This window comes from Pinus tabuliformis, chromosome Q (genome assembly GCF_031772625.1).
Source record: "Pinus tabuliformis cultivar Carrire ecotype Pingquan chromosome Q, CPIR1, whole genome shotgun sequence".
Classification (NCBI taxonomy): Eukaryota; Viridiplantae; Streptophyta; class Pinopsida; order Pinales; family Pinaceae; genus Pinus; species Pinus tabuliformis.
This window is the reverse complement of record NC_142296.1, coordinates 1,184,545,457-1,184,571,986: the sequence shown is the minus strand read 5'-3', so window position 1 is coordinate 1,184,571,986 and position 26,530 is coordinate 1,184,545,457. Positions and strand designations below refer to the sequence as shown.

The window sequence follows — 26,530 nt, the reverse complement described above, 5'->3', positions numbered from 1 at the left end:
CACTCCTGTAGTGACCCTTCTTTTGACATTGATAGAATTCTACCTTGGACATGTCAACTTTCTTCCTTGGTCTTGACTCTTTTCAATTTCTTTCCTTTATGTTGAGCAATGTAGGCATTTGAAACATCTTCAAAATTGGCAACTAATGAGATCCTTAATTCTTCCTGACTGCAGGAAGTCCATAGTTTTTCAAAAGTGGGAGCTTCCTTCCAACTGTTAAGATCTGCAACAAATGCACCCCAAGTAGGTGGCAATCCTAATAGAGCAGTGATCACGAGTTCTGTCTAGAACAATTTCATCAATGGCCAAAAGATCATCCCTGATTCTTGCTATCTTCACAAATAAGGAGGCCACTATGTCTTCTTTAATCATCTTTGTGGTCCTTAGCTCATTTTTAAAACTTTCTACTTGACCAATGTTCTTAATAGTGAATAACTTTGACAAAGCTTCATGCATTTCCTGACCATGATTGATGTTGGCTATGAATGGGACAAGGCTGTCCTTTATTCCTTCTACCATTAGAGGCATGACTACCAATTCTAGTTCCCTGAATTTTACTTTGTTAGCATCACTGGAGTCTTTTGTAGGCTTCTTTACTTTTCCTTTGACCAATTCTAGAACCCTTTTTTTTTCAAGGATGAGGTCAATCCTTTTCTTCCAAGATCTGTAGTTTGAGGCTCCTTCAAGTTTGTTCTCTCCCTTGATTGTGTTAGACATCTTCCTTGATTGTGTTAGACTTCTTCCCTAAAATAACCCTTTTGAATGGTTCCTTGATTAAGTGCTTAAGATTGCCTTTTTCTTCATTCTTCACGAAAACTCTAATACCATGTTGGGAAATCCTAGGAGTTGGCAGTTTAAATGATTTCCTCTATTATGACATTAACTTGTGATGTTTTCATTATTAGTATTATATTTCTTCATTATCTTTTCTTATCATCAAGATTAATGCCAAACAATAAAACAAGAGAACACAAGATATAGGCACGCTGCCAGGGCAAAACCCCCCTCGAGGGCAAACCCAGTCACAAATTCCTCCTTCAGTAGATTGAAAAGATGAGACGACCAAGACCCTTACAATCTAGATTCGAGACTACCTCCATCAAGTCATCCTCCTTTCATTGTGTTTGCATAACGAGGTTCATATCATTGTGATAGCATTGAATACTTGCTACACCGAAAACTTCATTACCGTAGTACCACTGAGATCTTCTTATTTTGAAATCTTGTCACTGTGGTGTCAACGAAAACTTCATCACTGTAGTAGCAATGTGATGGCACTGAGATACATCACCGAAATGTGGAAGCACTAAACTGTGGCAACCTTGGAGGCACCGAAATCTAATCCCTGTACCCTATTCGAGCTCTTGTACATACACCGAAACCTTATCCCTGAAATACCTTGTCTGAATCTTTTTGATCACCGAAACTTCTCTGAAATGTGAGTTCTGAGTTCATGAAATGCGAAAATCTTAGCCGGGTATATATAGTGGTTTTCCATCTAGAAATGAGCCGACATGAGTATATGAATAGGTGTGTCGCTGTATTTAGGCCGACATGATCTTCACTTAATAATTATTCTTTTGAGGCAGACTTGAAGAGGCAGTCTTGAAGACTTTGCTGAAGATGATGACTTGATGGAGGAGTGAAACAATAAATGACTTTGACAATTAACCTAAAGCTTAGAATGGAGGCTTGACTTATAATCAACCCAAACACGAAACCCATGTTTTAATAAGTCAATTCATTTTAATAATAAAATTCTTTTCACTTTCTTTTGACAAATAAATTACATTTTGACTTCAAGTACAATAATGAAGACCAAACCAAGTTACATTTTCCAACACATAATGTCCAATATATCACCCCGATCGGGGCGGGGAATTGAACCGGTGTCTTCACATCAAGGAGTGCCTTAACAGAGCACCCGATCACCGTCTATCCAAGACCCCGTGGACTGGCAAAAATAAAATAAAATCCTAAGCCAGAAAATTAATTAATTTAGAGTCAAAATTAAAATGTTAGAGAAATTAATTTCTTTAAGTGGAAAAATTCATGGGTCTAAAACAAATTAATTTTTGGAGGTCCCCCACCAAGGGAATATTGGAAATTTAAAGAAAATTTGGACCCCTGGACCTTGTTGGTTTAGTCAAAGTCAAATTTTTGAGGAAATTAGCTCAAAATAATTACTTTTGAGGTAATAAAAAAATATTTTAATGAGGAATTCGAAAATTCCTCAAAAATAATTATTTTCGACGACAGAGATTAAAAGTTGATCAAGGATTTATCGACGACTGAGATTATTTTGACGGGGATCAAACCAGCTAGCCTTTATTTTCCACTTGGAGGGATTTCTCTATAAAGAGAAAGCATTATGCTTCTATTAGACAACTAATCTTGTGATGATTTGGATCTAATGTAATTTTGTAAACGCTGATGTGAAGTCACTGTTCTGCTGGGAACATTTGAATATCATAATAAAAGACTTTGGGGTACAATTCATGGTGTCTTTGTCTCATTGATCTGTGGTATGTGCTGGGTATGTGCATTCCTATATTGTGCTTTAATATTATCTGAATCGTTATTTCATTTGTAGATGATAGGAATATTCTATTGGTAAGTTTTGGGCTTATCTTAGGTAATTCAATTTATTATATGTTCTAACAATTTTTCTTGAGAAAATATATAGAGTTTGCAGGTTCCCTGACCCTTGGGCTCCAAGTTCACAGACTGTGGGTGAAGGTTGACATTGTTTAGACTTTGAATATTTTATATGATTTTCCTACTTCGCTAAGGCTGTGGTTGAACATCTATTTTTCGAAATACATCTAGCTGCTGTGATAATTTATTTAAAAAATATCATTCCTTAAAATCTTTCAACCATTGTACATTTCTATAATTTGTAAATAGATTCTGTATAATAATTTTGTAAATAATTTTTATTTTCTAACCCTTGTTTCACTGTTGGGTTTGGAGTTTTGAATTTTTTTGTATATATTGGGGTTTTGGGCACTTGTAAATTTATTTATGCAGGTGAGATTGAAGAAGAATTGTTGGATTAGTGCTAGATCTAGGCCCTTCAGGGTAAGATCTAGCCTCTAGATTTATTTATTTATTTATTTTTGCAGGGCCAACAACTGAAGAATTTGTAGTGAAAGTGAAGATTTGAAGCAAAATAATTTTTCTGGCGAGGGTTTCAATTTTTTCAGGCCTTCTGGGCCCATTGTCCCCCTTAGCCCTAGTCGTTTTTCCCCTGAAGCCTCAACTTCACCCTTTTAGCCCTTGCTGTGGGCATTTTTGGCCTTTTCAGGCCTGGCCGTAAAGCCCAGGGCCCAGCCTTCCCTCCTAAGCCTGCCACAAGCCTAATTAGGCCTCGATCTACCCTTCGTCCCCTCTTCTCCCTTGCCGCAGCCTTGTTTAGGCCTTCCCTTCCCCTCGACTGTCCTTTCTGCCTCCGTTCAACTTTCTCCTTCCTCTGTAGCCCCATCTTCCTCCTCCTTATCCCTCCGTCTCCCCTTCTTTCCCCTTTTCTCCTAAGCCGCAACCCTCTCAGGGCTTGTGATAGGCCTCCAAGGCCTTTTTCCTTATGTTGTAGTTGTTGGCTTGATGGGCCCTGACCGAGGTTCAACGTTAATTAGCCAAGAAATCCCTACACTACTGGCCCTTTTGGAATCAATCCGTGGAGCGCGGATTGAAGTCTCACCTGAAGTAGTATGGGGGGATGTAGTTACCAAGTTTCCGCATCCTGAGATGGCAGTGATGTTGCTTTATACCCTAACCCTTCCTTTGCGCAGGTCAATAAGCCTTTTAGGGCTTATCGATATACTTCCCTTAGTCATCCTCTAGACCTCCGCGAAGGTCTACGACTGTCCTTCGCGTACCCTAAACAGGTGATTCAGGCACTTACATGCCTCTGTAATTACTCTTACTGCTGTATTTACCCAAATTAGCTTAATTAGTGGATAACTTCAACATGCATTATGATTATCTTCACGTAAATAGATATTCCTACTTGCGTTCATATAACAAAGTAAAACACATAGATTCGCGCATCAATACAACATTAAATCATAAACCCAGTATTCAACATAACATAATTGCATGCATTCATAACAGAAGTAAAATAGCTCATACACAGGTAATTCCAGAATAATTCTCTTTATTGATGTTCAGATCTCCTTTACAGACTCTAACTACCCTGCGCACACAACTGCAGGGGTTCGCGCACTCAACTACGGACTTCTACCGTAGGCCTCTGCGCACACAACTGCAGAGCTTCTTTCCTACGCTAAGACTCTTCGCTTTTAGCTCTCACAGATCCATTACATCAATGACTCTTGAAAACATATCGGAACTAAAAACTAAAACTGCCTTAGACTCTTCTAAGACTTCCCTTTTTATACAATCCCATGGTCCGCAGACCAAGGGTGGATCTCATAAAGTCGACGCAAGTTACATAAACTAAGGGCAGAAACCGTTGATGACTCTTTACATCTCCATGCTCCGCGGCCACAAAATGCGGAGACTTTACATTCTTTATACAAAATTTGGGCCTTTAACCCCAAAAATTGGGCTCTCAACCCCAAAATTGACCCTAGGGGATCCGTTCCCAACAGGCCTCCAACACAAATTTGGTGACTCGCCCCCGAGTCACTTTGCTGGCAGAGATATCTTGTCACGAAGACCTCCCATTTCCACTTGTACTACTGCAACTGCGGCGGTACAGATATTCAGGAAGACTAGGATCAACGTGGTGACCATATTTTCCTTCAACACATCTAAGCTTTGCTGACACTCTTCATTCCAACAGAACGTAGCATCCTTCTTTAGCAGCTTCTCCATTGACGCGGTGATCTGGGCATAACTTTTGATGAACTTTCCATAGTATCCTATATGCCCCAACATTGCATGCAACTGTTTCACACTTCTGGGTGCCTCCAAATTAATTATAACCACGATATTAGCAGGGTCTACCATCAAGCCTTGTCTGCATACCACGTGACCCAGCAAGATCCTAAAAGGGACATAGAACAAGCATTTCTTCAAATTGAGTGCGATTTGGTACCTCTGACATGTATCCAACATTAAGCGTAGATTAGCTACGTGGCGCTTTACCAACCTAAACAATGTCCAATCATTGAAGTATACCTCCAAAAACTTGTGAATGAAGTCCTTGAACGCTGCAATGACTACACGCGAAAAGATCGCTGACGCATTCTTTAGTCCAAACAGCATTACAATATACTAAAAGCATCCCCATTCAGTCACGAAAGTCGTCTTACTTCTATCCTCTGGCGCGATCTTGATCTGATGGTACCCCAAGAACCCATCCGTGAACGAATATGCCTCCTGTCCTCCTACATTATCCAGCGCCTCGTCAGTGAACGAAGTTGGAAAGGGATCATGTACGCAAGCGTCATTCAACTTCCTAAGATCTACACATATCCTTATTTCATCCTTCTCTTTCTTGTCCTGAACGACTATTGGGATCACCCAATTAGACTCTTCTATCAGTTCAATAATACGCATCGCAAGCATTTTATCCAAATCTAAGCGGACCCTTTCTTTATACTTCGGATTGAGGCGGTAAGGCCTCTGCTTGATCGGCTTTGCGTCCAGTTTCAGTGTAATTTTCATAACCTCCAGGTCTCCTATTATCCCCTTTAGGTCTGACAACTTTGTAGGGAACAGGTCCTGGTATTCGCAGAGCAATTCAATGACCTTATCTACTGTTGCGTTATTCCTGTAGTCCCCAATTTTTGCAAACTTCGGCTCCGCCTCTATCCCAATGTTCACTTGTCTTGTTTTTAGCGGCGCGGTGATATCTAGATTTTCAATCTGCGGTCCTTCAACTTCACGGTGACTTTTAGTCTTTAGGATGTTAATGTTCCTCAAGTTGTCGTCCTCTTCTTCGACAGTCACATTGTAGCACTCCAGCGCGTGGCTCAGCTGGGTGGTCCAATGCGGTTGAATTAAAGTCCAAGGGATCCTGCGGTATTCTGAAGATTGCTGCCTTAACTTTCTGCAATGCCTTGTTAATACTTTCAAACTCATCCTGAAATCTAAACGTCATCAAGAATCCTTGTCGCAACACGTCCCATTCTTCAGTGCCATGGCCGAGCTCTGTTTCTAAGTACCAGTTCATCGGTATTACATCCAAAGTATGACAAAACAGATGCACCCATTCAGTTTGAGGCACTTGTGGGTGATCAAACCGCAATCTCATCATCTTTCTGTACACGCGGCAATCGTAAAAAATATCCTTGTGTGTACCCCACCATCTCGCAGGCATAGCACGCAGTGCCCAATCCAAGGCTTGGAAGCAATGCTTCTCTTGCACTTCCCTTTCGAATGTATCCAAAAAGTTATCAACATCAGATAAATCATCATAGTAAGGCAGATTTCTTACCTCTGACCATACACAACGCAACGACTTAGTCATCATATTGCAACATAGTGTAGATACTTCATGTAGTCGGTTCTACCAGTGTTCCAACTCCTCATTTGAATCTGAAGTGCAGGAGCTTTCGCGGTCCCATGCAATACGTCCATCCGCTATCAGATTCACCCAATCCTGATCTCGCGTCGTTATCTTATAAATCTGGTCCAAATCATCATCGCTTTCATAATCGCGGATCGGTTCAATATAGCGCGGTCCTTCTGCAGGGTCCAGGGGCACTACTACGCAGAGCGATTTCTTCTCAAATATCATCTTCCGCTTCTTCAAATTGATTACCCCATTCATGTCAGTGGCCCAATCGATCCCAAGGAGCGCAGGGTAGGGATTGCTGTCATCCACAATCTCTATCACTTCAAAATCAACCAATGCGCTCGCGCCCTCAATATCAACTGTCACTCCCTGCAATCTTCCCATGGGGATGATTTTCTGTTGATTTGCCATTCTTAACTGAATTAGAGACCACTGCAACGCATGTCTCCCCATCCTCTCCCAGGTATATTTAGGCAAGACATTTGCGTCTGACCCCAGATCCAGAATTATTTGATCCATCTCATATTCTCCTATCTGTGCAGTGAGTCTCATCTCACGCCCCATCCTTGCCTTATGCATACCAATCTTCCTGACTATGTGCGGTCCGTCAGGAGCGTTTTCTTTCCCGGCACACTTATTTATCAGTTCCTGTAGTCCTTTCACAACCTTGCTGTTGCGCAACAGCTTCATATAAGTCTCCAAGAAAGTAGTAAGCATGGAGGGTCCATCTCTTCAGTTGGCTTACCTGACTTCTTGAGGTAGAGGCCTTAGCGAAGCTTTTCTTTGCTTCCATAAATGTTTCTTGTGTGCGCTTCAGATCAAACTCGACCTCCTTTTCTAGAGCTTTGCGGACCCATTCACTTTCTTCAAGCTGCTTGCCCTTATCTTGTCCAGTCGTCATCAGTGTTTTCAAAACCGTTTTTAAAAACCGGTTACCAGTCTAACTGGCCGGTTAGCAAGGCCGCCGGTCTAAACCGGCCAAAAAACTTGGTTGGAAAGGCCATTTCGCCATTTTTTTGCCCTAACTGGTGAAAACCGGCCGGTTTAGGACGGAACTGGCCGGTTTGTATCAAACCGGCCGGTTCCGTCCTAAACCGACCGGTTTTAGGCACGCCCACTGTAAAGTTAAAAAAGCATATGTTTTACTGTGTTTTAGGGGTTTTGGGGGGAAACTAAGGGTGTTTCAACCCTAACAATGTTGGAAATTAATGGTAATGTTAAATTCTTAAAGTAAAAGTGATATTTCCTTTAATTTTCATTTTTATCCTTTTACTTAAATTTTTAACATTACCATGAAATGAATCAGGATGTTTGAGAGTGGTTTCGACCTCATTGGATTTCATATGGAGAAACTAGAATTTTAGATTTCACTCAAAATTCAACAGACTTAATGGTTTTCAGGATTTCATTGTTTGGGGGTAAATAATAAATGCAATCGGAGCTCCAAATGATGAGCAAAACTCCTGATCTAGATCCCATTGTGTTGGACGATATTGATCCAACATTAGAATGGGTGGAGGAGACTAAAGAACCTGTGCTTGAGGCTGATTTTGATATCGACATGGCTTTAGCAGGGGATGAAGCAGATTATGTGGTGGCATCAGAACCAGGATCAGTAGCGGCATCAAGGAAAGGCAAAGAACCAATGGAAGGCACTAGTCATGCAGGTCGACAAACTCGTGCTTCCATTAGGTCCACTTCTATTGTCATTGGTGGCATTGATACCGAGGTTGCATATCAGGTTGAGGCATGCTCAGCCTCTGAACCAGATGATGTCTATGTAGCTCCTGATGATGATCCTGTGTCTAGTAGTGGTGATGAACTTGATGATTGATCATGTGTACACCGTAGACTTGTAGTAGGCCAATGGCCTCATAGCTTGCAGCATTGTTTTTGGACTTTATAGGCCATTTAGAGCCTCATTTCTTATGTATTTTGCTATTTTGTCGATGATATGTATTGCACTCGGTGCCATTTTGATATATTCACCTTTACATGGTATATAAATGAACAAACTTTGCATATTTTGTCTCTATTGGCTTGGAATCATGGTTTTACATCTTAAAAATAGTTTTGTTTCATTAAAAATTAATTATTTAATGTATTTTTTTAAAACCGGTTCATTTAGACCAAACCAGTCCCGGTTAGACTGGTTCCGGTCGGTAAACCAGTTGATTAGGTGGACCGGTCCGGTCACCGGTTCCAGTTTTAAAAACATTGGTCGTCATTCCACTCCGCAGGACAATATTTACTTTGGGATCCTCTTCGCGAGGCTCAACCCTCATCATCTACAGGTTCTGAGTCAGCTGTGGAGGTTGCACCCCCTTTTCACGTATCTTAGCCAGTAATACCAAGCAATCTTCAGTTGCGTGGTCAAACTGAGTACAATAGCAGCATGACAGACGCATTGGATTCGGGCAGTCTTGTGCGTAGTGTCCTGGTCCTCCATAGTTGTAACAAATGACCTATCCCCTACCTCTACCAGGTCCTCCTCCACCTCGGCCTCGTCCGCGCCCTTGATATTCGCCTCGTGCTCCCCCAGCGCCTTGGTCTAGAGGCCGGTTTTCTGCCTGCACCCTATATGTGGGCGTTCTATCCATCATTAACTTGTAACTACGACAATTGCACTCATCATGACCCACCGATTGATAGAAGTTGCAGAAGAGCTGTTGCGATGTCTGTACAAATTTCTGCAACAAATGGCAATTGTCTGTCACGTGTTTTTCGACTACCTGACAAATAGCATACCATAGCACGGGCCCTGCACTTGGCCCTGCTGAAGCTTCCGACCTCAGAGGCATTGGTCCCCCTGCTGCAACATAATTTGCGAAGACTGCGCAATGATCTTTGTCATGCCCCTGGCTTTTGCATTTCAGGCACCAAACTTCTTCGCGCACCTCTGGCTGAGCTGTTCTATCTTTCTTCAGACTCTGCATTTCTAGGCAAAGGTTTTGTAACTGTGCATGAATCTGCTGAACCCCCAAATTAGCATCTTGCATCGGTGTCTCATGCAATCTCATCGCAATTTCCAGAGCTTCCGCCCGGGTCCCAATCTTTTGCTGTGATAGCGCAACCCTTAAATGAGGCAGGAGCGAAGCCACAAACCATTCGCGGTGCTGCCCATCTGTCAGATTCATGTTAGCTTCGCGAATTGTACACTTCAATCTCTGATCCAGATCCTAGGGTGTCTTGCCAGGCTTCATCATGATCTCTTTGAATCCCACAATTGATTGCGCTTCAGACTTAGGTCTACTGAATTCCTTATTCAGCGCAGTTTGAATATTTGCCAACGCAGATTTGGGTTATCAATGCAGTACTTAATGTACCATGTTAGAGCGCGTTCCTGCAAAGCACTAACCAACATTGCTTTCTTCATTTGATCATCTGTGATACCCTGAGCTTCCCGTTCGCAATGAACCAAAACTGGTCCAAATCCTCATTTCCCAAGCCCTTGAACATAGGTAGCTTTACGGAGTTCGCCATACTGAACAATGGCAGAGGTGGTGGTGTTGTAGGCGAAGGTGTACGCGACGAAGGTGAAGATGGAGGCAGTGTGGGTGGATGGGGTATTTGCGGGAACCCTTGCTTTATCAACTGAACAACGCTCTACGGAGAAGCCTGTGCTGCTTCCTTGTCGTCACTCAAAGGAGGTTCAATCAACGGGCTATATTCAGGGCCTGTTTTCCCTCTGTTCCTGAAGGTCTTTCCACTTCGCGTAGCCCCAAACATCAAGGTAGCTGCATAACCCGCTTTTCACACAAGAGCATCTTAATCCAGGTATTTAAAAACCTTAAATACTTACCTCGCAACCCCTTGAAGAAGCGACACTTTGCTTCGTTGTAATTGACCGAGGTATCGACCGCGAACTTAATATCAGCCAATGATACGATCGAGCCAGTGACAGACATCGCGTGTGATCTTATCTTCAGAGGCTTCTAATCTCCGCACTAACTCCAGGGTCTAGGCTATTGGACCGTCAAGATCTTGTGTATCTCGTGTATAGATATCTATCCAACCACTGTTCTTTCGTCAATCGCGGATTCCTGTTCTCTTGTGTCGCGAATTCGTGGATCGTTCTATCCAACCAGTCTTCGATCTTCTTCTTAGTTGGATTCCAATCATGCGATATCATACATCTCTTTATGCAGATCACGGTCCCGACAATGGAACCATTTGTTGGCTTGATGGGCCCTGACCGAGGTTCAACGTTAATTAGCCAAGAAAATCCCTACACTATTGGCCCTTTCGGCATCAATCCACAGAGCGCGGACTGAAGTCTCACCCGAAGCAGTATGGGGGGATGCAGGAACCAAGTTTCCGCAATCTGAGATGGCAGTGATGTCGCTTTATACCCTAACCCTTCCTTCGCGTAGGTTGATAAGCCATTTAGGGCTTGTCGATATACTTCCCTTAGTCGTCCTCTAGACCTCCATGAAGGTCTACGACTGCCCTTCGTGTACCCTAAACAGGCGATTCAGGCCCTTACTCGCCTCTGTAATTACTGTTATTGCTGTATTTACCCAAATTAGCTTACGTAGTGGATAACTTCAACATGCATTATGATTATCTTCGCGTAAACAAATATTCCCGCTTGCGTTCATATAACAAAGTAAAACACATAGATTCGCACATCAATACAACATTAAGTCATAAACCCAATATTCAAGATAACATATTTGCATGCATTCATAACAGAAGTAAAATAGCTCATACATAGGTAATTATAGAATAATTCTCTTTATTGATGGTCAGATCTCCTTTACAGACTCTAACTACCCTGTGCACACAGCTGCAGGGTCCGCATACTCAGCTGCGGACTTCTACCCTATGTCTCTGCGCACACCGCTGCAAAACCTCTTTGCTACGCTAAGACTCTTCGCTCTTAGCTCTCACAGACCCATTATATCAATGACTCTTGAAAACATATCTGAACTAAAAACTAAAACTGCCTTAGACTCTTCTAAGACTTCCCTTTTTATACAATCCCATGGTCTGCGAACCAAGGGTGGATCTCATAAAGCCGACACAAGTTACATAAACTAAGGGTGGAAACCCTTGATGACTCTTTACATCTCCGCGCTCTGCGGCAACAAAATGCGGAGACTTTACATTCTTTATACAAAAATTGGGCTTTTAACCCCAAAATTTGGGCTTTTAACCCCAAAATGACCCTAGGGGACCCGTTCCCAACAGTAGCCCTTGTGGGGCTTACGACAACCCCTTGTTGGATCTCCTCCCTTAACACATGCCCTAATTGGCCTTTTCTTCCTTGCCACTGGCCTTCTTGGCCTCTAGCCTTAGCCGCTATCCTTTCTTGGACAAATTTTGGCCTTGATCCCTTTCCTTGGCCTTGTCCCTTCTCTCTTAACCCTGATTCCTTGCCTCATTACCCTTATTTCATCTCTGATTAGTCATTTATATTTCTGGAGTGATTTTTGGTGGGGTTTTGCAAACGAATTGGTTGAGAATTTGTGTTTTCAAGTGTCATAGCTCTTGGGAAAAAATTGGCAAATTGGGCAAGTGATCTTCAAGGCCTAAGGCCTTTGGTTTGACCTCTAAACCCTTGTTCATTTTATTGTTTTGCTACAACAGTCAAATAATTTAATAATAGTGATATAACATTCATTCAAGTGACCAAAAGTCAACTCATAATTTGCTTGACATGCTAAGGAATTAATTGCATACAATGGGCATCTCGCTTTTGAGTTAAATTACATGATCTTGGTGATTGTCAGTGTTGAATTTCCATGACCTTGGGTCTAGGTTAGAGTCTTAAAATCACTGATGCTACCAAACCAAGAATCTCAACCATAAACTACTTTGCACAGCGGAAATATAAAGCAGTAAATCAATATGCACAATGATACACAATTTTAAACAAAATTGTACAATAATGTACAATCACCAATCTTCGTTATATTAATCCAAATCTGATAAATACAACAGTGTATGGTTATAAGATACAATGACAAACTTGGCTGCAACACTTCTATGTTGTATCTTGTCTTGTCGGTCTGTCGCACCCATACTGCTCACTAGTAGTGCCTTAGTCCATCAAGTAATCTACACATCGAGACTTCAAGAGGGCTGCCTCCTATCACTGCTGCAAGTCACATATGCTACAATGAACACGGGCTCATCAACTGCTCTCTAGGTAGCTCTAATTCCCGAGCTCCAATTTGCCAGGCTAGCAACAACTTTTGTCTATCAAAGTGTTGCACTTTGGCACCAAAACTTCACCCAATCTCGCACCAACAAAGTCCTTCTTGTTTGCTGCTCTAGGGCTACTTTGGGCAGCCAACTCGCTGCCCTCCAACCAACTCTATGACACCCAATATCGTCATTGTCGATTCTGCTTCTAAGATGACACTTCACCACCACGGAATGTCATCTACATGGAACCAACAGGCTCACAAACATTTGTTCCAAACTGGTCAACAATCTTTGACCCAACACATCTCCAAAACACTGTTGTTACCCACTGCTTTCTTGCTGCTCCTGCAATTCTGGTTAGGGCACAATATGCAGCCCTTAACCTCCACACAGTCAGCACCTAAGCCCTTTAATGACTACGGTTTTCTTTGGAGAGAGCCCTCCACTGCCATGCTGCTCCTTTTAGCCTTGTTTGACCCCAAACGCAACTCTTAAAGGCAGCCTAGCTGCTGGCTAAGGCCTGCGGCCTAGCACAGCAGCTGCTGTAGCTTACAACCCCCTCAAAACTCTAGCACACAACCTTTAAACAACGCCGTCCTCCTATTCTCCTTGGTCTAGACAACCCTTCAAACTGGCCCTAATCCGCACTTAAGATCAGCCCAACAACCTTGTCTTAGCCCACAAACAATCCGCTGTCACCTACAACAATTCCACGCCGTCTAGGGCAGACTTTCCCACGCTGATCCAATTCTCCTCTCACTACAGTTTGGCTCCACTTGTGTCCTAAAATCTGAGCCCTAGAATAGCCCTTAGATAGCCCTCAAAAAACCCTTTCTCACCACGCTGTCACCTATAGCAAACAGAGAAACCCACGCTGCCTTCTAGCCCTCCTCATGCTGTCCCTTTGACTCTTCTTCTCCACCAAAAATTTCAGAGCTATCCTTGAGATGTATTGACACCAATGGATGCTTAAAATGACTCATTACGCTTCATATTTATACACATGAAGGCCCAACGTCACATTTGAAGTGACACTTATCAAGTCGACCTACTTGACAATTAATTAATGATGTCAACTTAAAAAATTCATATCTCTCTAACGATAAATCAGATTTGGACGATTTTCGATGTGTTTGAATCGTCTTTACAAGCACTATCATTTGTTGAAGGAAATGTAATTAGGGTCGGTCTTCATAATTGTTCTTTTGATATTTGTATTTATTCAAGAAAAGAAATATTATTTTATAATATATGTCAATGAGTTTCTTGCTCATTAAAATATGTCTAGCACATGTTAAAGTGCTATAAGTGAGTCAAATAGTCAAAAGAAAATGTTGAAGACCTTAAGGGTATGTTGCACCATCTATATGTTTGTATAAGAGTCAAAGAATAACCCTCCAAGCAATCTCAAGTCTCCTCCAAGCATGTGACATCGCCAAAGAAGCCATCCGTAGCAAAGATAGCAAGTCGGCCTTCAAGTTGGCCTAAAGGAGGGACAATCCTCTATATATAGAGGCTGTCCACTCCTCCAAAGACAACACATTCACATCTTTGAAATATGTGAAGTAAAGAGGCAAGTTAAGGGTAACGAAGGATGAAGAAGAGGTCTCCAAGTGCAGTGAAGAAGAAGGATACATAATCGAGCCTAAGAGCACTGTTCTAGGGCTAGTTACAACCACATGTGCGAGGAAAGAAAGGTTGCCTCTGCAGTTATGACAACAACAACAAATAGTCAACCATCTCTCATTGTTTGGGGTTAAATCTAGGCCTACAAGGCCTCCTACTCAAGCGTAGAAGAAGGGTACTCACGCGAAGGAGAGAAGGGTATACAACATCAAGTAAACCTCCCACACGTGTGAGAATCTAGGGCTGCTGGACAGTCACTTCAGTGTACACCTACATGTCAAGAAGGATCTCATTTGAAGGAAGGTGTCTACATAAGTGAAGGATATCTCTAAGTATAGAAGAGAAGCATCTCATCTAGAGCAAGTGCAACAAGACCTAACAACAGTTGGAAGGAGGATGAAGTGACGGGAAACAAAGTGCCAAAAGAAGGAAGCGCTGGGGAACAAAGGGCAGAAAGGATGAAGGACTTGACTTGTGGTTGGAGGACATTCTAGTCAAGGGTCTAGGGTTTGGCATTGATCAATAAGAAGCTTCAATAACTGAAACTTACTAAAGGGTTTTCCTTTCAAGAGAAGAGAGGTTTTGGCCCTGGAAGAGAGCCAACATCTTGTGTTCTTGTTCTTATGATTTTGGTAGCAATTTGACGAAGTACACACACATGCATTAATAATAAGAAGAAGAAGATTAAGCTAACAAGAAAAGTAAAAAGACTCCACAAATTGTTATCAAGTCAAGAAGAATCACAACACATAGAATTTCCCTTGATTCTTCAACATCATCCTCATCCATCACATGCCGTGAATCCATCATGGTTTTGCCCCAAAACACGATGGGTGCCAAAACCCCACACTTGGGTTCCAAGCCCACAAGTTGCCCTTGTGGCGCTTTGTCCTCCAAACCTTGAACCTTATGGCTTGGAGTACCTCCCAAGCTACATAATTCAACACTCCCTCTTAGCGAAGGAGGTACTTCCAAGACTAGGAAATATCTCGTCATCATCATCACTGCTCGCAACACTTGCCCAACTCTTGGTGCTCACAATCGCAACAATCCCTGTACAATGAACTATGCCCTTCTCGGAAGTGTCACTGTCACTACTAGAAGCAACCTGCTTCTTCTTCTTATCCTGTAACATCTTCCACTCTTTCCATGATTCCTTCTTGGCAGTTGTAAGAGCACCCTTACTCACCATTGACCACATGCTCTTCTTGGGTTGCAGAATCTCCCTTGGAATCTGCAAGCTCCCTCTCGAACTAGGCTCCTTCTGAGTCTCTGGAACATGGACCTTCTCGGGAAAGTGTACCTTCTTCTTGGGAACCTGTGCCTTCTCCTTTGAATCCTGCTCCTGCATCTGCACCTGCACTTGTTCCTGATTCTCTGGAACTTGCACTTGCACCCGCACTTGTTCATGCTTCTCTGGAAACTGCACATGTTCCTGGTTCTTTCCATGATCCTTAGGCTTGGCAGTTAACCTATAGAGACCATGCTCTCTAACTCCGAGTACAATCCCATTGGACTTAGAGCCTCTAAGCTTGAGTCTTGCCTTCCCATCCTAGAACAAGACCTCAAACCCCTTCTCCATCATCGAGACAGATAGCACATTATATCTGAGTCCTGGTACAAACAGTACATCCTGGACCCGCATCATAAGTCCTGTCTCCATTTTGAATGGAACAGCACCCGCTCCTCAGATCTCCAACTGACTCTTGTCGCCCAACACCATGTGCAAGTTCGAGTCCCATCCCGCTAGAGTCTCAAAAATATCCTATGACCCTGTCATATGCTTCATCGCACCATTGTCCATGTACCATCCATCCTCTTTGAGAGTACTTTGCGAGAAATGAGAAATCATAGCAAAATCCTCCTCTTCGTCTTCCAATCTTCTAGTGAGCTCATCCATCTCTTCTTTATTGGCAATGAGGGCGACCTACTTTTCTTTTCTTTTCTTATCATCTCCCTTCTTCTTCTTCGGACATCTTGACGAAAAATGACCCATCTCGCCACAGTTGAAACACTTGACTTTACTCAAGTCCTTCTTTTGCTTACCCTTCATTCGCGATTCAAGTGCCACGTCATCATTTGAAGCTTTCTGCTTCAGTTGAAGGTCTTTGTCTTGTAACTCTTCTTGAATTTCTTGAATGAAGTCATCCCACAACCTATCCCAGTCTGGAAGCTTCTCCCTGGCAACGATTCCTTTGATGAAGGGCTTCCATTCCTTGGTGAACCCTTTCAAGGAAATCCTTACCATATCTCCATTTGAGACAGTCACACCGATGGCAGCAAGCTCATCTTTGACCTGAGACAATCTCGTCAGATACGAGGTCACGCTTTCACCCTTTAACATCTTGGTGGACTTCAACTTATCCTCCAATACCAATACCTGGTTCTCGTTCTTATTCTGGAACAAATTTTGAAGAGACATACACATCTCATGTGCGGTATTCTTCCCAAACAAATGAGGTATTAGGGCATTCTTCACACCATCAAGGATGATCAATCTCGCTCTTGCATCCAAATCTTCCCATATTTCCAGCTCCTTAGGGTCGGTTGGCTTCTTGATCTCTTTCTCGGCAAAATTCCTGATCCTGTTGACGTGCAAGACCAACTTGATCCTTTCCTTCGAAGGAGTATAGTTGGACAACCCTTCCAACCTGTACTCATACCAGATACTTGCCTGCAACTTTGACATTGTAGTGAACCCTTCACTCACATTGTGACCAACTCCCTCTCACGCTGTATGTAATGTTCCAAAATAGGAATACAAGTGATATAAAGCAAATAATTTGTTCAACAAAATATAAAAACAAAATATACATTAAAAACCCATGGAAATGAAGGAAATAGGGCACTGCTAAGCCATTTTATTACTTCTTTGAGGGAAAAATACAATGGACAATAGAATGGTGTACCTGGGCTTGTCTCAATGGATAAGCATGACCAAACCCAGGTGAGAAATGGCTGAACCGATGACTGCTCCAACTGCTGCACCAATCTGCACTGTGCTGCCCAGAAAACTGCCTTTTATGCTAAGTTCGAATGGCTGGAAGGTCCACTTCTTGTGCTCATAAAATTATAAGATTTGAGCCTCGGACTATTTGGCCTAAACCTAGAAAAACCCACGAAGGAATTTCGCTGGTTTAGACTTCTGAAATTTGACCTCCAAGGAGCCCAACTTCAGCTGCAACTGCAAAACTCGGCTTGCTGGAATTTGCCTGTAAATCCTCCCAGAAAATGTCCCAAAGTGTTGGGTTGACCCCTACTACAAATCCCCTGACTTCCCGGATGGGCTTCCAGCCTATAGCACCTGCTCCTAAGCCCCACGAAAATGCTGGATTGGCCCTCTGCGCTGTCCCTAAGCCTAGTAATTTGAACTGTTGGGATGTTGGCTTTGCTGGCTTCAAAACTCTCAAGAAATGCTGGCCTATTGCTGCTCTCCCAATCCTCTGACTCTCTCGGCAGATGGATGATCAATGGTGGCTCCAACTCCTCCTGCATATTCTCCAGGTAGCCTAGAAATACGCACTCCCTATATGTGGCTGAATGGTAGTGCTGTAACACACTCCTGAATCTCCTAAAAAGCTTATGGAACTGCCTCCCTAGGGCAGGTACGAAAGGTCCCCCGAAGGAAAGGTTGAATCTCCCGCTTGAGAGATTCGTTGCTAAACAACATGTTGACTCAGCGAAACAACAGAGGGAACAATCAAGTAATTTCGATTTGCAAGGTGTAAGAATGAATCCAAATGAGAGCTCCCTCCTCCTTTTATCTCATTGGGCCTTCTTTGCCCCATGTGGGCCCTTCCATCTAGATATTTGAATTCCCTCCAAGCCATTCGAATGGCCTAGTTCAAATTCACATGTGGGTGGCCCCCACAAGCCACTAGCAGCCAAATAAAGTCGAATTTCCTCCTAAGTCCCTAAGTCAAAAATGCCAAGTTCTTTTCCTTAGCCAAAATTGTGTAGCAACACCCTGTTACAAATGTATTTGAGAAGGGGCACGACACTGTACTTTGTTGTGCACAACTATGATTTACTTACTTCCAAAGTAGCTTAGAATTCGAGGCAATCTGGGCACTTTAACTGAAACCCTAATTGCAGACTTTGACACAGGCTTCTTCTCTACATTGACCAGGTTTGATTGCTCCAAATTGGACTGTTTTGGGCTCATCTTAATCAGCTAGGGAGGCCGCATTAATTTCTCCAAGAGCGAGCTCTTTTGGAGACTATTTTGATTGTTGACTCAAGTCTGGTTAGGGAACACTTTGACTACATTTAACTGCTGCTGACTTAGGCAGATTTGCAGAGGGATCAGATTTGACTTTTTGTTTACTCCATCTCTTTCTCTCTTGTCTTTGCTTTGGATAGTTGCATGGCATATTGACAAACATGGATATTGGATATTGGTTTTGGATATTGGCTAGTCAAAGCTTGACTTTGACTCTTGGATAATGTACTCCCTCTGCTGAACATTTGAATACAATCTAATAGAATAAGATTTGCAAAGGGTTTCCCCCCTTGTGGGGTTTTTCCCTAGTCATTGACCAAATATTGTCTTTTGTCTCTTGGCTATTTTTCATTGTGCATTTGTATAACTGTTCTATTTGCTATTCCTCTACTGTCACTAGTTAATTGAAGAACTGAAATTGTAGTTTGGATGCTATTGGAAATTGTTGAAGTAATAGTTGCAGCATAGAACAATTCTCGATGAAAAATTAATGAGAGAGAGAGAGAGAGGATAGTGTGTACTCTTCTCTAGGTCACATCTCATTGCAAGAGTGAATACAATGTTAGTTTTTGTAGCATCAGATGTGTTCTAGCCACAACATTTGGTGGAGAGGCTAGAATACATGAGATCTCGAAAATCCAGAAACCGTTGTTGGAAATTCCATCTAGAAATGACTTAATTAGATTATTAACCAATTTTTAAACATTTCTTAAGTCTAAACTTAGGGAATATGGTTAATTAATCAGTATTAATTAAGTTAAGGCGATAATCATCTAGAAACTCGCACAGATCGGTCCACAAAGGATCCTAGCCATTGATTAAGTTTTAATCTTGGCCGTTGGTGCTCCAACAGAGGATTATAAGAGGAGATTGATGTGGTGATGGAGAAATCATCTGAGAGCACCAAAAGTTCGATTTCTTGGCAGATCGATTTCTAGAGTAGCATTAATCAGTTGTTGGAGAGAGCCAGAGATCGAAGCAGTGAGTGAAGGGCAGGGACAGTGAGGCTGGAGGAATTATTCCAGATCCAATGCGTGTATTTGCAGAGAGGCAGAAGAGCCATAGAGTAGCTGACGCTGGGGCAGCGCAACAACTTCTAGAGGCAAGTTCGATTCGCTATGAGGGAAAGACGTCTTCAGTTCCAGAGGCTGGGAAGGAGTCCTAGAGTGCGGAGAAGCACCTTTCCAGCAACAAAGGGCATAACGACTTCATCAGAGACCAGTCAGAGGCTTGACGTCAAGCAGGCCGCGCAGAGGTTGATGCAGAGGGTCAGAGGGTTGAGTTTCTGAAGGCAAGTTGTGCCGGGGATTCCCTGTGGGGTGAGGAAATTCCTCACTAGATTTTTTGCCAGTATTTTTCTTTGTAGGATTGCCAGATTTCGGCATCCAGTTGTACTCAAAATTTCTCACTGCTGCATAATAATAAAACCCTCAGTTGTTGCACCGGTTTTCCCAAGTTGGGTTTTTCCGGGGACTTTTGTCCAAAAATAATTGTGTTAATTTTATGTGTGCGTGCTAGCATTTCTCAGTTTCGAGCACATTAATTTTCTGCAGAATTTTATTTGTGAAGGATGCAGTGTATTTATTTCGAAATTTGCCATGGTAGATAAATTGTTAATTAATTAACAATTAGGAGAAATAATATCAATCGCTGTAATAAGGTTCCAGTTTGGAACTTTCACATACAAGTGATTAAATGAATATATATGACTAAAAAGGCTCTCTTCTTTATGCATATGAGAGGTAAGGGGGCAACAGTATAATGTGGACCTTTAACGGTAAGTTTCGCTGGGTGAAACCCACGAGATGGAGGTTCAAATCTCATTGAGTATATGGCCTGTTGTGTCTTGGCCAATGTTCCACCAAGACTTCGGGACGGGGAGACGCGGGTGCGGGGAGACGCACAAGGGGGACGTGTGGGAGTACCCTCAAATTTTAGGGAAATTTAGTGGGGGATAGGGGGACATCCGGGTATGTATGTTTTTTCCTTTTTAATATATATATATATATTTCAAATTCATATTCAATAATGAAAGCATAAATACAATGATACATACATAATTGAATTAAATAATGAAATACATTGATCCATACTCATCATCCTTACTAATACATACATGATTCATCCATAGACCACGAGATTCAATAATGAAATACTCCAATCCATATTCATTATTCATTATTCACCATTCTAGAATCTACATTGATTTAAAAATTAAATTCATCATTCATAATTCTAGATTCTAAATTGATTTAAAATTAGAATTCATCATTCATCATTCTAGAATCTAATTAGTACTAAGCAAAATAGACTATAATAGACACTGAAATCTGAATACTGGAATAGTAAATTGATATAACTAAAACTCAAAAACAGTGGAGTGATGGGTCTAAAAGTCACTCTAAAGTACAAAGAGGGCTTGGTGCTCTTCATTAAATACAAATTCCATACCCTTGTACATGACAAAATGCAATGGAAACATTGCAATCCATCGAATCCTGAATTCCTGAAAAACTGTTAAGTCTGCTGGATTTTGAGTGAAATCTAAAATTCTACTTTCTCCATATGAAATCCAATGAGGTCGAAACCACTCTCAAACATCCTGAGTCATTTCATGGTAATGTTAAAAATTTAAGTAAAAGGATGAAAATGAAAGATAAAGGAGAATGTCACTTTTACTAGGTTTTAGTAGGGAAATATGGTCAAATGCTAGGTTTTCCTTGTCATAAATCATTGTTTACAAGCAAATTTAATGGGGGATGCATAACCCATATTGAGGGGGGACGCCCCTTTTGCGGAGTTGCATTTCCCACACTGGGGAAACGTCCCCCTCTGTGTCTCCCCGCGTCTCCCCAAAAGGGGGACGTGGGGAAACGTTTCCCCAGACGTCCCCCTGTCCCAGGTGTGAAGGGTGTGCGCACCTGACCCTGGGGGACGCATCCCCGTGGAACACTAGTCTTGGCTAGAAGAGTAGGCGACCCCCGAGCGGACGTCTCGGCTCTTGTTGAGGCATAAGTTAATTGCTATTGTGTGCGGCTTGCAGGCTGTTACACCTAGCCTAGGTTTATTGTGGCAGCCAGCTGGATTTGATCTTGGGCCTATTCAGGATAACTATCACTAGTTACTGATTATTCTAGATTAAAAAAAAACAATGTAGTGTGGGCCTTAATCCTTACAAGCAATCTACAATAAGCACTTGTGGGCCAACACAAGTGAGGTGCTACACTCTAAAGTACATGTGTGATGCTCCAAGGTGATGTCGTGCACAATAATGACTCCAAGGTGATGTAGCTACATAGAGAAAGTCTGCATCCCTCCATCACAAGCCTCCATGGACTCACTGATGCTCCTAAGCAATGTACTCCACTGGGTTAACTACCTGATAAGAATCTTGTTGAAGCCCTAAGCATCATTGAGCTATCTCCAATTCTTTGAATAAGAATGCAAGCTACCACATGTCAACTAGTGTTTGATGCCCTCTAAGTTGCACAATAGTCCTCATCCTCTATAGGGATATCTTCAAACAAGTGGATTTTTCATTGGACTCCAGTGAAGGGCATCCACCAAACTATCAAGAGAAATCCAATGCCTAAGGGAAGAATAGTAAGACAATAACTATCTAAGGTCAAGCATCCACCGGGCAAGCTATCTCAACCATATAAATCCATCGAGCACTATCTATCATGTGCAAATCCATTTCAGACCATCAAGGCACTGAATGCACACCATGTACTTAAATCCCATGAAGGACCTCATGCATAGTGTAAACACTTTATAAGTAACCTTGAAAGTTAACAAGGGCTAACCACAACACTTGAAGCAGTCGGAAAGTGTCCAAACAAGCACAAGCTCCATCCATAGAATCCCTCTCCACCCTCATTGAAAGAATAGAATCATTAGCAAAGTAGTTGTTAACCATCTCTAACCTATATGGGAGAAGAATACCATGGGTTTGCAATCAAGACATATAAATACCGAGCCAAGGGACACTCTTGATGTATGGCACAATGCAAGAAGATCCATGGGGATTGGGCCTTGTTGACTGAGGCAAAGGCTGAGACATTGGTGGAAAATGTATCCACCATGACAACACATTAAGGGTCAAAAACTGTTAAGTTTAGGTATGTTCTATGCTAGAGCAATTTATTTAAATTTTCACAGTTAGCAATCACATCAGCATTAAGATAAACTACATAAATATAAAACGCAGAAGACAAGCCAAGACAAGAGGACACAAGATGTGGTGCGAACCAGGGACAAACCCCACAATGTGTGGGGAAACCCTTTGATCAAATCTTCTTTTATCTTCAAAGTTCAGCAAAGAAAGAGAGATAGAGAGAGTACATTTACAACAGAAGTCAACACTTTGACTTGTCTAGATCTAAGCATAGATCATCTTCTATAACAATAAGATGAGTTGAAGACATTCTGCTTCAACTGATACCTATCATCATGCTGCATCTGGTCCTCTAGTTGCACCACTGCATACTGCACCATGCTGTTGCCCATGTCCATGATCTTATCCATCATAATGCTGCTCAAACTAATGTGCATCATCATCATGCTGCTGCCCCTGCTAATGTGCATCATCATGATTATCATGCTGCCCTTGCATCATGCTGCATCATCACTGAGATCCTCATTGTTGCTTCTTTATCATATCCATGAGATCTACCTGAAAGTTTGATCTCCATTACTATACTTTAACTGGAACCTTATTCCGATACAGTGAGGGTTCTGGGCTTCTTTTCATCATATATGTACAGGGACTATTGAGAGATAAGTCCACTAAGATCGTGGTAACGTTCCTTCTTATGCTGGGATTGTCTCTAGGATCATGATACCCTTCGAGAGACCTCAAGTTACAGTTCACACTGAGGTTTCTTATTACAGTACTTATACTTAACCACAAGTGCTTGAGCCATCGTACTTATCACCGATACTGCTATAATGATACCATCTAGATCTTCTCCATGACTGGTATGCCGATACTGTCGTATGCTGGGAGAGAATGCCCAAACTACAACCATTCTTTGTTGCCATTCTTTATGCGAGAATGTCAAGACTCCAGCGCACTGCGGTGACACCATCCAATGCACCCTGAGGTTGTGACTGCACCTTAAACTCGTGACTGTGGCTCCTGCGGCTTCCCTCCTTATGACTGCGGCTCAGTGCGGTGCGTATATATTCATGACAGCGTGATAGGACCTCCGTATAGGGCATCTGGACAACGTATTATATAGCATATATGACTGCGTGGTAAGGTATGAAAGCATATATATATATCCACGTTGTGTTCCTTCCCTTACTGCGGCTGACAGCGTATGACTGCGTTCCACACGCTGTGTTCCTTCCCTTATTGCGGCTGTCAGTGTATGACTGTGTTCCACACGCTGTGTTCCTTCCCTTATTGCGGCTGACAACGTATGACTGCGTTCCACACGTTGTGTTCCTTCCCTGCGTGTAATGACAGTCTTCATCTCCATGAACAACGTGTGAACAACGTATGACAACGCATCTCCATGACCTGTGTATATCAGCGTAGATGCTTCAATGAACAATGTAGATGTTTCCATGACCTATGTATATCTGCGTATATGATTTCATGAACAGCGTAGATGTTTCAATGAACAACGTAGATGTTTCCATGACCTACGTATATCTGCATAGATGTCTTTATGACTGCGACTATTCCAGGCATCACGTTGATTGCATTTTACTTCTGGATAGTGTAGTGTAAGTGGCTTCTTGACAACGTGTTAGGGTCTGTTCTTGACAGTAATAAATCTTTAGCTGCGTAGATCAACCTGTGGTTAGGGCATCATCATAAGGCTAGCGTAATACTCTTCGTGTCTCGCTCCTCCAAAAACCCAAGACGTGGAGAGGAGGAGATCACACAAGAATGTGTGTTCAAATGACATCAAATCCTTATCTATTTATACCAAAAATGTATAGGTTGAATAGACATGACGTTTGGGCTTCTAGAGCCTACATAAGAGCTGGTTGGCTTGATAATAATTTCATAATCAAAATAAATTCATATCTCCATAAATACTTATCGGAATCGGATGATCTTTAGATCAATCCTACACCTCTCGATGAGAGGGATTCAATAAAAATATCAGCTGCCATAAATAAGCTGACCCACATGGAGTTTGGTCCTAGTTGCCAATTTAACAAAAACCAAACGAATCAATATCTTTGAGATAAATGACCAATCAACTTGATCATATGCTCTATCAAAATTATTTTTCAGGATAAGATATTGATGACCAGTCTCCCTAACTCACTCCCTAGCCTCCTAGGTAGAAACCAGTGTCAATAATGAATCTGCATACACAAATCATGTCTGCTCATGGTGAACCACATATCTAGCAACCGAAAAGATCTTCAAAGCCAAAGCCTTAGCCGCAATTTTATAGGGAACAATGTGTAACATGATAGGTTGCTGTCCATCGTTGGAATCCTTGGCTACATTCTTTAGAGGCCAGAGAACATAAATCACTTTAGAGACCAAAAAAGATAAATCATCCCTAATAGTATCCCACATGGTCTTGTAGAACTTACAAGGTAGACCATTGAAGCCTAGGGGCTTTCCATTTTGCATGGAGGAGAAAGAGCCATAAATATCCTCCCTTGAGAAATCTCTATCGAGTTTGTCTCAATCACTACAATAAACCTTGTAGGCAGCCACCCAACAACAAGCAGTTTTAGTAGCTGCCGCCAACAATCATGCTTCTTTTTATTATATGCCTTTGCAAACCCTTGATATCACACCTTCACAGACACACCTATAGCGATGATTCTTCATGGTCACTCTTATCCTAATGGCTATTATTCCCACACATGCCATGGCTTCTTGTATCTCGTGTAGGTGACATCTTATTCCCATTCATGCTTCATATTTTGTCTTTCTATAAAATAGATGCTTCATAATCCATTTAGTTAAGGGTACTCTTAGCTATGAATTATTGAATGATGTATGGTTCAGATTGATTGAACTTATGTTTCTCTCCATAAGTCTCGACAACACTCTATTTATTGTAAATTAGATACATTCATTTATTTAGTGGTCTCTTTGATGAATTTAAATTAGCATAGGCTCTTCTATGGGAATTGTTTTCTAAATAAATTTTCTTGCATTTCAACTTTGAATTTGCGATTACCTTATAGAAAATTTCAAGATTGAGCCAACCAACTTTCACACCAGATTATGGAATTGAAGGCATTTTTGTTAGGAAACAATGTCAAATCATATTGACAAAATTTGGGTGGTAATTCAACAGTGAGATTTAGCTGCTTTCCACTATGGTTTTCTTTAAATTTTAGTCTTATGTCTATTTTTATAAGCCTTTTTGTAAGCACACTTTTCATTATATGATCTATGGACTTGTAATAAGATAAAATATTATAGTAATTTTGAGATCATATGGACCATAGAAATGTATTAATTTATGGATTGCTATACAATTGCTTTGATAGTTTTTTTGACCAACACTATTATTCTCTGCAGTCAGCGTGAGCGAAATAGAAGCATTGTATGAACTATTTAAGAAGATTAGTAGCACTGTTGTTGATGATGGTCTTATCAACAAGGTGTGCATTCAGTATCGTTAATGTGTCTTGTAATGTTTTCAATTTGAAAAAATCAGCTTATATCCTCTATGATTTTCATGCTATCTTATTTTAAATCTCCATAGTAATATCTTTAAATGGCATTTTTATTTGTTATTTCATTTTCAATGGTGTTAATTTATTTGTGTATCATATATTTTGACAATACTCATCATCTTAGTGTATGGTTTGTGTTAAATTTTACGTTGTTTGTTCAATAGTTGGTTCTTTCTCGTAGTGCTTTAGTGACATTAAATCCATACTTGGGCATTATAGATCTATATCTCTAGATGTGTGTGTAGCATTAATGGCATATGTAGCTGGGCACATATAACAACCCCTCCTAACATTTACTCGCTTTTACAAGCTCCCAGGGTAAATGTGAGGCTGAGTGCTACTTTGACATGACCTGACCTCCAAGTTCTAGT

The 26,530-nt window shown here is 41.6% G+C and overlaps 1 protein-coding gene across 6 annotated transcripts in view; it reads left to right on the top strand.

The window, feature by feature from the left end:
- The window catches only part of LOC149223922 (calcineurin B-like protein 3), a 431,721-nt gene that overhangs the window by 69,369 nt on the left and 335,822 nt on the right, over nt 1-26,530 (top strand). For all 6 annotated transcript variants that reach the window (XM_089385966.1, XM_089385964.1, XM_089385967.1 and 3 more), the window contains exon 4: nt 26,002-26,084. In XM_089385966.1, coding sequence (XP_089242092.1) covers nt 26,002-26,084 — 83 coding nt within the window. The remainder of the gene's footprint in view (nt 1-26,001; nt 26,085-26,530) is intronic.